The sequence below is a fragment of the Gavialis gangeticus genome, unplaced genomic scaffold, assembly GCF_001723915.1.
Source record: "Gavialis gangeticus isolate Ggan-Ray unplaced genomic scaffold, GavGan_comp1, whole genome shotgun sequence".
In the NCBI taxonomy this organism is placed as follows: domain Eukaryota; kingdom Metazoa; phylum Chordata; order Crocodylia; family Gavialidae; genus Gavialis; species Gavialis gangeticus.
Window position 1 is genome coordinate 14,707,714 of NW_017729000.1, and position 16,221 is coordinate 14,723,934.

At 41.2% G+C, this 16,221-nt stretch overlaps 2 protein-coding genes across 6 annotated transcripts in view; both read right to left on the minus strand.

Moving 5' to 3' along the window:
* MEIKIN (meiotic kinetochore factor) overlaps window positions 1-8,775 on the minus strand; it is a 22,416-nt gene extending 13,641 nt beyond the window's left edge. For both annotated transcript variants that reach the window (XM_019506318.1, XM_019506319.1), the window contains exons 1-7: window positions 8,757-8,775; window positions 8,403-8,608; window positions 6,424-6,514; window positions 6,104-6,182; window positions 4,813-4,873; window positions 3,135-3,275; window positions 590-709 (exon numbers count right to left, since the gene is read on the minus strand). In XM_019506318.1, the coding sequence (XP_019361863.1) occupies window positions 590-709; window positions 3,135-3,275; window positions 4,813-4,873; window positions 6,104-6,182; window positions 6,424-6,514; window positions 8,403-8,577 (667 nt within the window). In that variant the 5' untranslated portion in view covers window positions 8,578-8,608; window positions 8,757-8,775. The remainder of the gene's footprint in view (window positions 1-589; window positions 710-3,134; window positions 3,276-4,812; window positions 4,874-6,103; window positions 6,183-6,423; window positions 6,515-8,402; window positions 8,609-8,756) is intronic.
* Window positions 8,776-11,185: 2,410 nt separating this feature from the next.
* ACSL6 (acyl-CoA synthetase long-chain family member 6) overlaps window positions 11,186-16,221 on the minus strand; it is a 138,360-nt gene continuing 133,324 nt past the window's right edge. For all 4 annotated transcript variants that reach the window (XM_019506323.1, XM_019506320.1, XM_019506322.1 and 1 more), the window contains exon 21: window positions 11,186-16,080. In XM_019506323.1, the coding sequence (XP_019361868.1) occupies window positions 15,940-16,080 (141 nt within the window). In that variant the 3' untranslated portion in view covers window positions 11,186-15,939. The remainder of the gene's footprint in view (window positions 16,081-16,221) is intronic.

Consider the following 16,221-nt stretch of genomic DNA (forward strand, 5'->3'; position numbering starts at 1 on the left):
GACAACGGTCCCAAGCCCCGCCCCACCACACCCCAGCTAGGCCATACCTACCCCTGCCCCAGCCCCACTCCCTCCCTCACCATTGGGACCTCCATCCACCACCCCCCACACCCCTTCCCTCCCTCTTTGCCCATTCCTCCACAACATACTTACCAGCCAGACCCGGCTCCTCTCCAAACTACCAGGCTGCGCCCCTGGCTGCCTGTGTGGTGTGCTGCGGCTGCATGCATGCATGCACGCAAGATTTATTGTACCACATTATCGGCCGCATCAGACAAAAAAAGCTGATTGCCGATACTCTCAATTTTCCTCATATGGGTGCCAATCTGATATGGGACCAACGTATCAGCACACCTCTACATTTTAAAAATAGTTACAAAAGATAAACAGCGTTTATGACTTGTTTCTGAAGTATGCAGTGGATGTGAACATTAACATGCGGTGCCTCTGACTTTATTGCAGAAGTGCCTCGATTCCTGTACAGTAGCATCTAAAGCACAGAGACTTACTAAGGCAGACTTTGCACTGGAGTGAACTGCCCATCTAGTTTTAAGTGAAATAGGTATTTCAAGTCATATAAGAGGGTTACCTAATATCGCTGAAAGATTTGCAAGTTGTGGCATCTTATCAATAGTCACTGCTTTGCTGGTGTCCAGTAGAGTAGAATTCTTACATTTGAAACACGCCTCAGGATTGGAATAATGTCCATCTGAAAACAGAAGAGATAACTGCAAGTTACCTCTCACTCCAAACTCCATTCAGTTAAAATGGGTTCCATAATTTAGACCTCTGACACTGGAAATATGAATAATTGCCCCACTTGGTGAAACATGCTCAGGTACATAGGAAGCTGCGCAAGTCTACCTAAACTCTTCCCCAAAGTCAGTGATCTCCCAACCAGATTCTTCCTGTTGTACCTTGCAGAAGCAACAGTAAAAAGATTTTTTGTGTCTATATAATCAGAGCTGAAATCTCTGTAAAGTCAGAGAGGAGATCAGTCAAGCCATACTGAAGATTTGCATCCAATGGTCTCAAAGCATTTCAAAACAGGATCAAACTGTCACACTGGAACAGCTTGTAAGCAAACTTGAACATATGGATACAAAAACCTTTGAAAATTTACAGCACAAGTCTCTAGGAAAGTAGACCTAGAATATTCAACCATTAAGTCTGTTAATCATTTGGATTTGATTTTTTTTCCCCATGGACAGAATATGTAACAACTATGATATAGAGATCCAAAGCATCACATGCAGAAGGATCTTTCAGTATTTATTTAGTCTTAGACAGTGTCGTTCTTTCATAACTAATCCTGACACCTGTCAGAATGGATATTCTTGGAGTACCAATAACCATAGAAATAAAGCTCACAAGCGTTACACCCTACGAATATTTTTCAATTGAATGCATGTGACCAAGTTTGAAGTCTTTTTTCCTTTGATTTTTTCCAAAAATCTGAATTGACCTATTTTAATTCCTGATCAAGTTCATAAGAAAAACAGTCACTAGGCTAGATCTGGATTCTATGTCCAACTGTTTTGTACTGTTCAGGATCACCCTAAGGGAGGGGCTAGGCCACAACAAACTTGGTTAAGCTTTCCCCAAAGAACTGTTTCTGTTAGTGTAACTTGGAGCAGCATAAGGCCTACTTTAAATTAGACCAGGAGCTGGCTGAGTCCCAGGACTGAAGGATCAGACCCATCCAGATCCTGAAGTGAGCAGTTTTTCAGGGCCCAGGCACCCAACTCAGTAAATAGAAGACAGGTTCATTTGTTATTCGTGCATTTGATTTTTTTTAAATCATTCTACACCTGCAGGATAGAACCCAGAGAGTTGTAGGGAATGGATTGGTGTCATCCTGGCAAGAAGTAGGCAGCAATGTCCCACAGGAGTCGGTGCTCAGGTCAGTACTTTTCAACATCTTTATTAATGATTTGGATGCAGGGGTGAAGAACTCACTGGCCAAGTTTGTGAACAACACCAAGTTATGGGGAGCGTGGTCATGCTTGAAGATAGGCTACAGTTACAGGAAGACCTAGACAGGCTAGCAAGTTGAAGAGATCGGAATCTGATGAAGTTCAACGTTAAGAAATGTGAAGTGCTCCACCTCGGGATGAGAAATCTCCAACACACCTATAGGCTTGGCAGCACCAAACTGACTAGCACCATGAATGAAAGGGACCTGGCGGTAATAACAGACCACAGTACGAATATGAGCTGGCAGGGCGATGCTGTAGCCAGTAGGGCAAATAATACTGTGGCATGCACCAATCGATGCATCTCCAGCAAAACCAAGGTGATTCTTCTGTTCAACTCAGCACTGGTGAGACCGCAGCTGGGCACCACACTTTAACAAGGACATGGACAAGCTTGAGGGAGTTCAAAGAACAGCCACCCGTACGATCAAAGTCTTAAAAGGCAAGCCATACGGGGAAGGGCTGAGGCAGCTGGTACTCTTCAGTTTGAGGAAAAGAAGGCTGAGAGGGGACCTGGTAGCAGCTTACCACTACACTAGGGGAGTACATCAAGGGCTCGGTGAGCAACTGTTCACCAGGGCACCCGAGGGGAAAACCAGGAGTAATGGCCACAAACTCCTGGAAGATCAATTCAGGCTCAACACTAGGAAGAACTTCTTCACAGCCAGGGTGTCCAGACTGTGGAATAAGCTCCCTCCAGAGGTGGTGCAATCACCTACCCCAGAAATCTTCAAGAGGAGACTAGACAGTCAACTTGCTGGGAGCACTTGACCCCAGTTGTCTTTCCTGCTTGGTGTGCAGGAGGCTGGACCCAGTGATTTTCCAAGGTTCCTTCCGGCCTTATAATCTGTGAACCTATCTGCTTGGCAGGTTGAGGCAACACTGATAGTAAGATATCTTAACTATTCTTGAGGTACAAGCGTGAATCTGGCATCAAAGGCTGTCCACTATCAACCTAGCTGCAAATGGGTACCTGCTCATTCAAGGTGAGGAGTCAAAGATGTCTAGGCGCACTGCTAACTATCTTTATGCTTTTCACACTGCTGACTATGGAAACTGAGGTGCCTTAGCCATGCTGGCTCAACAGGCTTGGCTTAGACCTTTGACATTTTTTTCCATTACCAATCCAAGTAATGTATTTTGAAAACTAAGTTTTACCTAAGCCATCATCATCTCTGAATGTTTCAGGTGATGAGCAGCTATCCATACTATCATTAGTTTCCATACTGACATCTTTCGAGGAAGCCAAGTCTAAACAATCCAGCAGAAATGTAGAAACACCAGTTGGCAGAGTAATTCCTATAATTAAAAAAGAAAAATCAGTGGGAATATTGCTGGATGCAAGTCAAATTGGCTTATCACTAGGTATCAGGCAAGGGAAGGGCATAGGCTCTGATCCTTCAATAAACTAAATATCTTCAATTCCCCCTTATCAATAGTTTTCAAAACCAAGATTTTGATTCCAAAAGTGCAAACGAAAACCTGGTTTATTTTCTCATCCTAAAAATAATCTATTCTTAAAACAGTAGATATCTCACTCCTTTTATTCAAGATTAAAATATGTTTAAGATTCAGCCGCAATTATTTTGACTTGTACCAGATTTAGGCTGCTTGCAGACATTAAATAAAATAAACAAACAAACTGGTGCTTTAAATTTAAAAACTCGGCACATTCCCAAACCAAACCCCGCATATGCCCAAAAGAGGGAGCACCTTAAGTGGACCCTGTTCACCCAACATCTGTATAAAATTGGGTGATTTACTGGGGCTTTTTTGGCACTTTTATCTAATAGCTGATTGAATCAACTTAGCTAAAAACACCAAAAAGCCCTGCTGAAGCACCTGATCTATACAGACGCTGCAGAGCCAGGTCGAAGTAATGTGCTGCTGCTTCTGGTAAAGTAGTTTGTTGGTTTGGTTCTTTTTTTAACCAAGCCTTAGATATCAGCTTTTTTTAAAGTGGGATTAATATTAAATCTACAATAAACCTCTGCTGCTAGAGACTGATAGATGATCTGATACAATCTGAATATTCTATGCCAATTTCCAACAGTAACAATATTCTGATTAATGGGAACAACCTAGTCAACAGGCCATCACTCAACCTGTTCTAAAATCCCAGTCGTGTATCTATCAAAGTAGCTAACCAATCCTCAAAATAACATTCTGGAGACTCAAATGTACTTGTTACCACTTACCCATCTAAGAACCTTAACGGAAAATATTAACCACCCCAGAAGTATGCTCGGCTCACAAGACAAATACCTGAGCTGGCTACATGCCATTATGTTCAGTTTGCTTACTCCAATATTCGTGGGACACTTTTTTAAATTCCAGAGTTGTTGTTCTTTTTTTAATATTAGTTTGAGTTAGGGATAAGACAAGCTAGATGAAAGCAGGCTCCTTTTCCCCCACCAAAATAGCAGGGAGCCCAAGTATTAAAAGGGCCTAGTAAATTTCTGTCAATAAATGGCCAACCAAAGCCATTAACCAGCACTAATGCAAGACTATGTGACTCATAAAGTTAATAAAGAAAACTAGAGATTTTTCTGATTTTTGTGGGACAAGGTTCTGATCCTAAATGAAGACTGAATATATTTGGTACTGCAGCCCAAGCCTGTTTTTCATGTGCATTGACCAATGTTAGAATCAGAGTCAGAAACCCAACTAGGAGTTGCACAGCCTTTCCTTTCTGAAAGTGTAAGCTTGAACCTACATTCTTCCTGAGCACAGGAATAATGAAGATGTCTTAGTTGTACAGAAATAACTTGTCTATTAATACCAATTTTAAATATCTTTATGTATGTTGCACACTTATATCCTGAAACAGCCTCACCTGAAGTAGTGTCGGTAGTTCTTAAACTCTCTTTACTTTCAGAGTTGATAGGCAAAGATTCCTAAAAACAGGTGCACATGAAAACAGCAAAATTTAGATCAAGAGACATAATCAAATTTACTCTCAGGCTGTTACAAAGAGAAACTTTACAGTAATGCCTATTTTGCAATCAATTTGTCATGTAAGTTTAGTTTGTTAAGTTAGTTAAGTTTAGTTTGATCAAAAATTGAGACTTCAAGCACTATAGAGCTGTTCTTCATGCAACATTAGCAAGACTCCCACCTAAATTACTGAGGCAGCTATTGTTAGTGACAATTGGCTTGATCCTGGAATTTTTGGTTGGATAAAATTTTCACTGAATTCACCTTACAAATCAGTAGAAGTTTTAACATGGCAAGATGTGCAACATGTGAAACAATGAAAAAAAACGCAAGGCAGGATAAGGGAAAGCACACACCATTTGCTCATTTACTTTTAGATATCTTTTTGAATCTCCAGTGGTGATACTAAAAGGAAAACTGAATTGTGTTAACTGTATAAAACTGGACCCGGATGCACCTGATCCTAATGCCATGCATATATGCAAACAGCATCATAGAATTCAAGGGACTATTCACATCCACAAAGCTGCACATTTGAAAAAATCAGGATTTATATATGAATATAATTTGTTGTACTCAAAAACCCTCAATTACTTTATATTCCAAAGTGATAACACTTCAACTCAACCATATCCTATTAATTGAAATTTCTCCTGTAGTGACAATAACTCACTGTTAAGCAGTCTTCTAATCATTTTTCTCAAAGTGCTTAACAAAGGAGGTATTGTCCAATCGTGCAGATGAGGAAACTGAGGCACAGAACAGCAGTGCAACTTCCCCACGGTTATACAATATGCCTGGGACTGAGCTGGTAATAACCAGGTCTTTTGAATCGCAGCCTAACGAACAGGACTCATACAGAATTACCTTGATTAGTCATGCAGCATGCAGTGATACTAACTAACATTGCTGAGTATGAACAGTTACACTGTAGCTTTCCTTCTGACCATCTACAGCACAACCCCTCACTACCACCTCCTCCCCCACAAAAGTTATAGGGCCAAGTTTAGTCCCAAGTATGTACATAAGACTTAGTAATTTTCTTGAGACCTGTGCACATATAAAAAATAATAAAAAGTGGAGAATTTAGCTCACAGAAGAGACGCCTCCCCTCCCCCATCCATTTTACTCTATCAAATGTACTGGCCAATGAAAACTCAAATTAACAGAGCAAACATGAATATTCAAACCTTCATTTGAGTAGCACTTTTTTCCCTGACGTCTTCACTTTCTTCCATGCCTGTAACTTCTTTGTTAATTACTTGCGCACTGTATTAAAAGAAGAACACAACAAAGCTATCCTTGCAATTGTGCGACAGTTATCCAGAAATAAGAATTCATTAGAGTAGTCCAAAAGACCCAGCCATTTCTTGTTAACTGTTGTTCAAAACGTTCAAGGAACAAGAGCTTACTGCAAATCAACCATATGAAGCTCAAAAAAAGTCAGTTACAAGTTTACTTAAGTTAACTAACATTAATAATGATGTATTTTGAACATGTTACCACCAACCTCTGACTAGATGAACTGTTGCTCACTTGGGCCACTTCAGCCTTTTCTCTGATTTTTGGTAAGGTTTTCATCTTGGAAGTTCCTTTCAGATCTAAGGAGAAGTGAATATTTAATTTTAAATACCATCACAATAATAATATTAAAGCAAAAGTAGGTAAAATCATGGGAGAGTGACAGACAAGATAAAGGATGTCTCAATAGACATACAGCCTACAGTCTTTATGATGTTTACAATACTGGTGCGAAGTTCTGGACAAGGAGCTTAGTTAGGATTTCTTCCCAAAGAATTTACTTACATACCAACTTAATCAAAAGACCAAAGTAAGCTTAACAAAGGCATACAGGGTATGGCTAATCTCACACTTGTCAGACCAGAAAACAAATTATATCCTTTGCTATTGATTTTTGCTGTGCGGGTTGCAGAAGTTTGACTCCAGCTATGTTTTACACTGGGTTTACTGGAAGCACTTTAAGTCATTTTACAAAGACTCAAGAGAGGTAGCTATCCTAAAGACCACAACTAAGCAAGCACTTAAGAAGAGACGGTCATTTGTTAGTCCATTCCAAACTTGGCAGCACCACTTGCATGACCTAAGTCAGCTTTGTCAAATTAGTGTTAGATGGAGAAAATATGGGGGAAAGAAAACATAGAAAATTAGACAGAAGGTAAACAGGCTTGAAACATTACTATAAAAATACTTTATTTTAAGAGGACCTTAAGGATCACTACCATGCATTTTGCTTTCCACAATTCCCATGCAGTGCTTCCTCTATTACACCATTACACAGTCTGCCCATAAAGGCCCTAGATAAGGTTCTCTGGGATCCAGTGTCTGGACAAGATAAGAACCAGAAACTATCATCTACTAACCCCTTTCCCTCTGCCTTTTTTCATAAACGAATGCAGCTTATAAACACATTATTTCGCTGTGGCTCTTCACCAGAGCTGCCACCAGGACTGACTACCTTACATAAAAGGATTCAGTGGCGGACACAACTTCTGCAACTGAGAGTGGGAACCAGTGAAGCAGAGCCAAGACAAGAACCAATCACACGATCTTTTAATGGGCTGCTTTTAAACGAAGGCATCTCCTTCTCAAATGGGTGAGAAGGCAATACCTTGTGTGAACGGGATGCGAAAATGATAAAATAACACTTGAATTCACTGCTTTTCATCAGTGTTTTCAAGAAAGCAAAGTTCATCACATCCACTCCACAACTGGGGAAACAGGCACACATGGACCTGTCCAAGGCCACCCAGCAGGCACACAGGAGAGCCAAGACTAGAACGCAAATGTCCTGCGTCCTAGAAGGGTACCCCACCCACCAAGTGACACAACCTCCCCCCAGCCATAAAAGCAACTCACAAGAGGAAGCCATTTCAAGTTCTAACTCATTAGCTTGTTTTATTGTCATCGGCTGTGCTGAAGAATCCTACAAAGATTCTTCTCCATCTTTGAAACCACCAAGTCCCATTTTCCAGATTTGCTTTCGCTCAACCAGTAGGGAACATGCTGCTTCTAGGGCCTAACTGCTTCCAGGAAGGTCTGGAAGTGCAAAGATAAATTTGATGAAGGTTTTGACCTTGTGGGCTTTGCCATGAATTTAGAGAGGGACGCACTTTGATGGCACCACGAAACGGACATCGTCAGGGAAAGAAATAAGCAAGGCTCCAATTACTACATTAGGAAAAGTGTTGTCCAACACTGGAGCAGTGAGGAAGCAAAACTCCCACTTTCTAGATCAGCCAGGCAAGAACCAGACCCCAGCAAGCTGGCACAGAGCCTCATGCAGCTGCTACAAGTGCACAGAGGACAGGACTATCAAGGTACCCAGCCCACAGAGCACCCAGCAACCCGCTGGCATCCAACAACCTTCAGGGAAGGACTGGCCCTCATCCAGGCCGTTGGGAAACTCAGCCCCTCCCAAAGATACAGATGAGGGAAGAGACAGCAGTAAAACAGAGCAGCAGCTACTACTTGGGACACGGCACTCCCAGGCAGGAGGGGAGAAGAGGTGCTGGCAGGCACTGTCATTGCTGCTGCCTGCCCGGCGCAGGGCGGAGGCTGCCAGGCCTGGCACTGGGGAAGAGCAGTGTGCAGCCTTCTTCTGCCTCGCGCCTCGGGTGTAGGTGCGCAGCTTGGCCCACTCCATGGCGGCTCCAGTGGCACTGCTCCCACCACGGCTGCAACTGAGCAGGAGAGAAGAGGGGTCAGGAGGGGCATGGAGTTCAGCATGGTGCAGGAGGGGCATGGAGTGCAGAATGGTGCAGGATGGGATGGATGGTGCGTGGAGCCAGGGAGAGGGCAGCTTAGCCCCAGCAGGGCAGGAACCAGCCAAGCCCGAGGCCCAGCAGGCTTATGGACGCCCACCCCGATCCTCACCTAGAACGAGATCCCTACCGCCTCCCAGCCCAGCCCAGCCCAGCCCCTAACTACGTCACAGATTCTGCCCCGCCCCCTCCCCTCCCGCCAATAAGAAGGACCCCACCCCGGGGCCGTCCTCCACCCCAACCGTCCTTCCCCCCAGCGGCGGTTGCGGAGGGGGGCGGGCAGCAGGCTGTGACAGGCAGAGAGTGTCGCCAATAGACAAGAGGCGGCGGCGCTCCGCAACCAGTTCCAAATCGCACCGCCTCAATGTTGTCCCGCCCTCCCAGCCCCGCCCCCATGCGCAGGGCAGGGCTGGTCGGATCGAGCCCGAGTCCGACTACCTTGGACGCGGACGTGGTGTCACCCACTACCTCGAGTCCTTTCGGCGCGAGTGGCGGGCTGTGGCATCGCAATGATGGGAGCTAAATTCCCTTCAGAAATGTGTCCCAGTCACACGTGATGAGGACAAGAAGGAGCTTGCCCGTGCTGGGCTCCCAGAGGCCCCAGACTCATATATCCCGTGGAGCAACAGCGACGAGTCCTCCATAACATTTCCAGTCCCGTTTATGCACAATATTAAAACTTCTTTTTTTTTGCAAAATTGTAATATTCCCCCACAGCACCACTCCAGTTTGGGGCCAGCAGCCTCCTGGTTTTCCTGGGTCTGCTCTGGGGCCGGGGGGGGGACAGACAAAATTGTAACTCAAAGGGGGTCTCAGCTTTAAAAGTTTGAAAAGCGCTGCCCCAGGGGTGGACGGGGCGTTGTGCTCATCACCCCGTCTCGTGGGATGCAGCGCTGAATCCTGCCTATATTTTAATGTGTCTGTACCCAAAAGAAGTAATTATAGGTGCTGGTTAGCCTGACAACTGTCCTGGGCAGAAAGGCGGTCAGGCGACAGTACACAATCTGTAAAAGCCAAATTAAAGGTTGGTAGCATAATTAATGCCAATCTTCTCTGTTTTCCTTAATTGAAATCAACTGACTAGACAGACGTTACCAGCCGGCCGTGTGGAAAACGACTGTGTTTGAGTTCAGAACAGAGACCATAGAGCGAGACACAGCTCCTCAGGCACATCGCTTGGTTTCTTTCCTTCAGGTGTCAGTACATTTATTTGACCATTGGAAGCGAGGGTTTCTTTGAGTCTGATCCTGGCAAAAACTGGGTTTTTAAAAAAAATTCTGGCTATGGTAATGTACTGTGTACTCGTGACAGTGATTCACCCCCGGGGCTAGATCCTGGGTTTTACAGGGTGCCACTAGGTAATATGTCCAGTTCTTCCCAGGAGCGATGTTGTTAGACAGGGTCTGTGTTGGGACGACCTTACAAGCACATGGCTAGGCAGGCTTTCCATCAGGCTCAGATTTGTGACATGAAGAAAACGTCAGCCTGTTCTAAAAAGGAGGGGATACTAAGTCTACTTCAGGCCGCCTGATACATCTCTGCACGTTAGCCAGGACTACACAGTGCTGTTGTCCACAGAGCAACACACGGATACAATCTACTAAGGCAGGGGTGTCAACCTCACCATGCCCCCTGCCCAGACAAGACCGGAGAAATTTGACATCACTGCCTTAGACTGTCACGAGGACTCCTATGCTGTTTAGTGTCTTTTGGCAGAAGACAGCATAGGACCCTTTATGGCAGACTGATAGGATATCTGTCATCTATTTGTTCATATTAACATGCACATAGGTTTAATTTCATGATATCACATCCTGGAATCCAAGTTTATCTGTTAGGTTATTATTCTGTTAGCATAGCAGGGTACTTCAGATTATATTGAGCCCTAGATCAGATAAATTACTGAAACACAATTTAAAATCTTTTGGAAATGTTACAGGATTATCAATCAAGGGGGAAGCATAACTACACAAAAACTGGGATAAGAGACTGAATAATTTTAAACTTTATTGTTTTCAACACAAGTTCTGGAAAAAAAATCTATGCATTCCCAACTGTCATTTCATATTAAGTGTATACACGTGGTTATTTTATTACTGTTTGTTTTAAAAAGGTGAGCTGAAACCATTACAGAAAGGCTGCATGGCTGTCTTCAGAGAAACCTGAAACAATTTGTGTTCACTGAAGATTGCTAAAACAAGTCTCAGGTTCCAGTGTTCATTTGGTCACTGGGTTTTTCACAAGATGTTTAGTAGAGGCACACGTTTTGAATGACTAGTTACTGGTCATATAGACAGAGCATTGGAATACTAAGAGATTTTATAAAAGATTTTATTGTATGTCAATCAACAATATTGTATGAGCAATTTAGAGAAATCTGACAGTTCTTTATTCTTTACAAAAGTTTCTGTAGAGGCCCTTTATATTTTTGATATACATGCTAATATACCAAAACTAAGAAAAAAACCCCTTTAATTACAGTTAAGATACTTTTTTTTACACATATTTATAAGTCACATTTTATGCCCCTTCACTTTTAGTTGAAAATAGAATAAGCAACACTTTGGAAAATGCCTGATTTATTTGCATTTGTTGCAGGTCCGTTGCTAAAATGCATACAGAAACGTATAGTAAAGTGAAGGGCTTAAAGAGGTTTTGATGCATCATAGAAAACATTGTATTTAGGAACATTTCCACTGATGTGCTGATACATTCTGGCTTTCTCCTCCCATTACTGATTAAAGACAGCAAGCATAAGTATGATTTTAAATTGGGGGTAACACTCATTGATTTCTGTGGGTCCAGAATTTCATACAGGATCTTCCATCCTTAAAATGTCAAATAATGATGGGAACTAATTTTGATTCGGACAGGCCTCTCAGCTAGACTACCACTTATAAGGCATTATTCTCCTGGGGTCAGTAGGGCTGTGCATATGGACGCCAGGAATAAATTTTGAGTTGGGAATGTGTCCTTGTTACTTCAAGTCCTTGTATAGCCCCTCCAAAGTGTTAAATACTTTCAGCTTCCCTTACTCCAACAGAAGCAAAGTTAGCTTAGCAGCTACAAAGAAATATTCATCTTGTTGCAAGCAAGGACCCATAGGTGAGGAAGAATAAGCAAACTCCAAGAAGAAACAAAGATCCTGTTTTCATACATCTGTCCCTTTATAATAAAAAAGTGAATAAGAGAAATACAGAAAATATACAAATAGAATTGTTACTAAATAAAAAACTTCCAAAGTTTTCTGAGAGACATCAACACATCTTTAAGCGGTTTGCTGACATGCAAAAATAGTATACTCTTTTCCTGTGTACATTCATTTTATAGTAGCTTATTTACATATAGGTCACAAGTTTGTGCTTCTTACACATGGAAAATAAATTTATAGGTCAATTTGTTTCATTCTGGAAGAATCATTAAAACATTTTTTCTGCTTTATGAAACAAAACCATATCCAAAGCAATAATGACACTGTACCTTAGTATTTCTGAGAGATCATTACAATATTGAAAGAGTATTGTAGCAATAAAGGATTTAGCATCTCTTTCAGCTACTGTATTTTATCAAATATTTTACCCTGTAATTTTGCCTTTCTGTACAGCATAATTATTTGACATTATTGCCAATCTCATGGGATAAAGACCCAGTGCTGATTTTTTGTGTGTTTTACTCATGTTTATTTTGTTTCTTTGATCATTCAGCATGATGGATATGTTGACTGTGAAATATGCTGAGCGATGAATATTAACAACATATAACTTGCATAATTCTCTAACTGGGATTTGATTTGACGATATATTTGAATCAGGTTTTCATATATGCATATAAAAAGTGATTTTTCCATTGACTTCAGTAGTACTGGATCAGGCCCAAGGAGTCTCTTTTTAAAGTATATATGGAGAAGAGAATACTTCATATTAGTGCACATATTAGACAGAGGTCTAGGAAATGGATTGTAAATCTGTCTCTACACATCAGTCTGCTCAAGGCTCTGACATTCTAGGGAGACTGAACAACTGGCACACCATAGGGGCCAGATTCTGATCCATATTGATGTTACAGCAGTGTAACACCATTAATTTCAATTAAGTTATACCCACTGGGTATTCCAAATGCAGTTAATGCCCCCAGTATCTTAATGTCAGACCCCGTATCTTCAAGAGGTAAGATGAAAGTGCTTATTTTTAATCCCATAGAAAGGCTTGCCTTTTGGAGAAGGACAATACACACTACCATTTTATTCAGTGTCACTTGTGTTTTGAAGTGGAACCTTCCAATAAGACAAAGGTACAGAATGGAGCTTGTACTTGTTACCCTAGGATGTTGCAAATGGGTCCAACATAATTATTAGGATTTTCTTTGCAACGGTCATAAGAAATGTATTAATATTAGGAGGAAAAAGGTAAAGGATCTTTACCCTGGATCTTTAAAGAGGCACATTTGAAACCATCACATTGGTAAGCATAGATTTAGGATTTTAATCCATTATAACATTGGTCTGCAGAGGAAGTTCTTCTGATTGCAAAAATAACAGAACTGGGGACAGCTTATTCACCCAGTTTTCTCCATGATTTAAAATATATGCAATTTTCCCATGTGGCCATTCATTCATCCTAAATTCTTCACCCTGGTGTGGTCATGTACATATTTTCTTCTTTCTATTCTTTTCTTTCCATCTTTTTACCTCTAATATACCTGACACTTCCTACTAAATACTGAAAGGGAGAACACAGACATTATATGCAAATAGAAAAAAATGTATTATATACTTTTCCTTTAAATAAAGTCACATGGGCTATAAGTAGGGCCCTCCTCTGCACAAAATTAGAGTTTAGTTGTCTGGAAAGGTCAGATGAACTGAAATCACTTTAGAAGAAAAGGCAAGCAAATTAAATTCATGCTGTAAAGAAAGGCTATCCAAAAATAGCTTCTTTTACATTTCTGCTTAATTAAGAAATAAGGAACTATTAAAAGTAGATCCTGTTTTGTTTAGGTGAAGGAAAGGTATAGGGCCCAACTCTCCATTGCCTGGCACAGCCTACATGTGATGACCACCTCAGCTGTGAGTGTGGGAACTGAACCTAGGCTGTGCAGCTATTGCAGCTTAGGCTAAGAGCCAGAATGAGTAACTGCTGGCTGCAACAACTCATATCTTTTGTGAATTGGGCATAGAGGGGAACCTATTCACCAGTGAGTTATGTATAATCATGCACACCAGTATATAGAAGATGTAAAATTCTAGCAGACCACAGTGGCAGTGTTTCACTTTCACTTTGCCCTGATTATACAAGGTGCAAATGAAGACCCACTGGGATTTAAACACTTTCACATTTGGTAAATCAAACAAACATGTTCTGTACAAGAGATGCAGTCTCCTTTGCATTTATAACAGTTTGTTCTGAAATTAATAAATCAGTCTCTGCATAGAACTAACTCATTAATTCGATTTATTTCATTTCTTGTAAAGCATGCAGTGGAATCTTGGAGGGAAAGTACGTTTCAATTGAGGTTAACAGTTTCATTTTAGTCTAAAAACCTAGAATAGATTCCAGTCTAAGACAGAAAAATAAGTGTACATTCACTGCCCTAGCAAACTGTGTCATCTAGCAGCCCCATGCTAGTATGCAGATTGGTGCAACAAACAGCAGTTATTAAAAATATATATATTTAGGACCCTCTCCAGCTAAAAGAAGCCTTCAGGGCTTTTGGCCCATGGAGCTTACATAGGCTCCATGAGTTTTATAGTTCTCTGAGCATTTATACCATGCCACTTGCCATGATGTCTGAGCCCATAGTTCCAGAGTCTGCTCTTATTCCATTTCTTCACAATAGGTGAAGTCTAAGGCTTCATCCAGACCAATTGCTACATATGATCGAGAGGTCTTCAGGTAGTCAAAGAAGAATTTTAAAGTAGTCACAACATAAAATTATCAGTCTTTCCCTAATTTCGTGTTCAGTTTTGAAGGTCCCTTGCCCCATCGCAACCCTTTACAATGAAATTTTGATGGGGAAGAAAACAGTTGGAGAATCTTCTTTCCTACCAAGATGGGGACTTACAAGTAACACCTCTCTATTCCACAACCCCACAAAGAAGCCCCACCACCATGTCATCTCAGTGATAGGGATATGGGTCTGTCCTCTTCTCCCAAATACATTTGTTTCACTAAGAGTCATTCATAATTATTATTTATACACTGGGCCAGGGCACCATTCCTCTACCTGTACCTGTGAAATGAGTTAATTTAACTGGATCACACAGTGCCAGCAGCCTGTGAAGGGATACATTAGGAATCAGGAGGGTGGAAGATAGACACAACCTCATTTACACCATCTGTCTTTATGTTGTGCAGTTTTTTCTTTAGTAGCTCTTAAAGGAGGCTGATCTTCCTCCTGAACTGGTCAGTCAGCCACAGAGCCAGCAATGCTTCCACAGTCTTTCTCATGTGAGTAATTGTAACGCTCATGGATATGCTACGCTGGATTAGGCCCATAAAGAAAAGCAATCTGCCATGCTATAAATTGAGTGCAGATACACTGGCAAAAGAAATACAGGGAGACCTATTTTATAACTTCTTAAAAATAGTCTTGTAATTACAAGGTGGCACTAATCGGGCATCTTCCATTAGGTATAATACACTGATGGGCATATTAAGTATAAAGGATACTGGATGACATGGTATGTGTATGTATTTATTCTGCTCTGAATGTCAGTTAGATTGTGGATGATTAAATCAAGTCAATAGAATTTATGTCCTGCAGAGTATAAAAGCAATCACTTAAAAAAAGTAAGACAAACAAACATCCAGCTTAAAATTCCAGATCAGGGAAAACAGACTTTCACCATCCATCGCTCTTTGTTTGAGGTAGACCACATTATTGAATTATCCAGGGTTTTTGTCACTAATCTAGAGTCACAATCACATATAGACTATGTTTTTCCCTATGTTCAATCCGTAATGTTTGTAAGCATTAATATAACCTTCTATGATTTGCTTTAGGATGTGCTGGACTTTATATATATTTTTTGCTGTTACTCCTAAGGTGTTCTGTAAAAAGAAATGGAATTATGGCTGATAAAGAAAAATTACTGTTAGATCAGTGGTGAAGTCTTGGAACAACAAAAAAGCTCAGACATAAGGTCAGATGCTTATTCATTTCAACTGTCATTCTGGCTCTGTACTTTTGAGTATTACTCTAATATTGCTACAAAGTCCATTATTCAGAAGAACCTTCCTGCAGCTTCAAATGGAGATGCTTGAATAAAGCTCTTGTATTTGCTTTTTGAAGTAATCTCTCAGCTCTGGTCTCTTAGCCTTTAATGTTGGTGTCAACAAGCCATTTTGTACTGAGAACATATCGGAGTGGATATAAATGGCTTTGACCTAAAATAGAAAGGCATATATTTAGAACAAGAATAAAAAGCATCACATACTATTAAATGGGACTAATCAAAACTCCTGAAATTATACCCATTCTGCGTAGGTTACTAATAAAACAGGCTTGGTGGGTCACTTGAGCTAGGA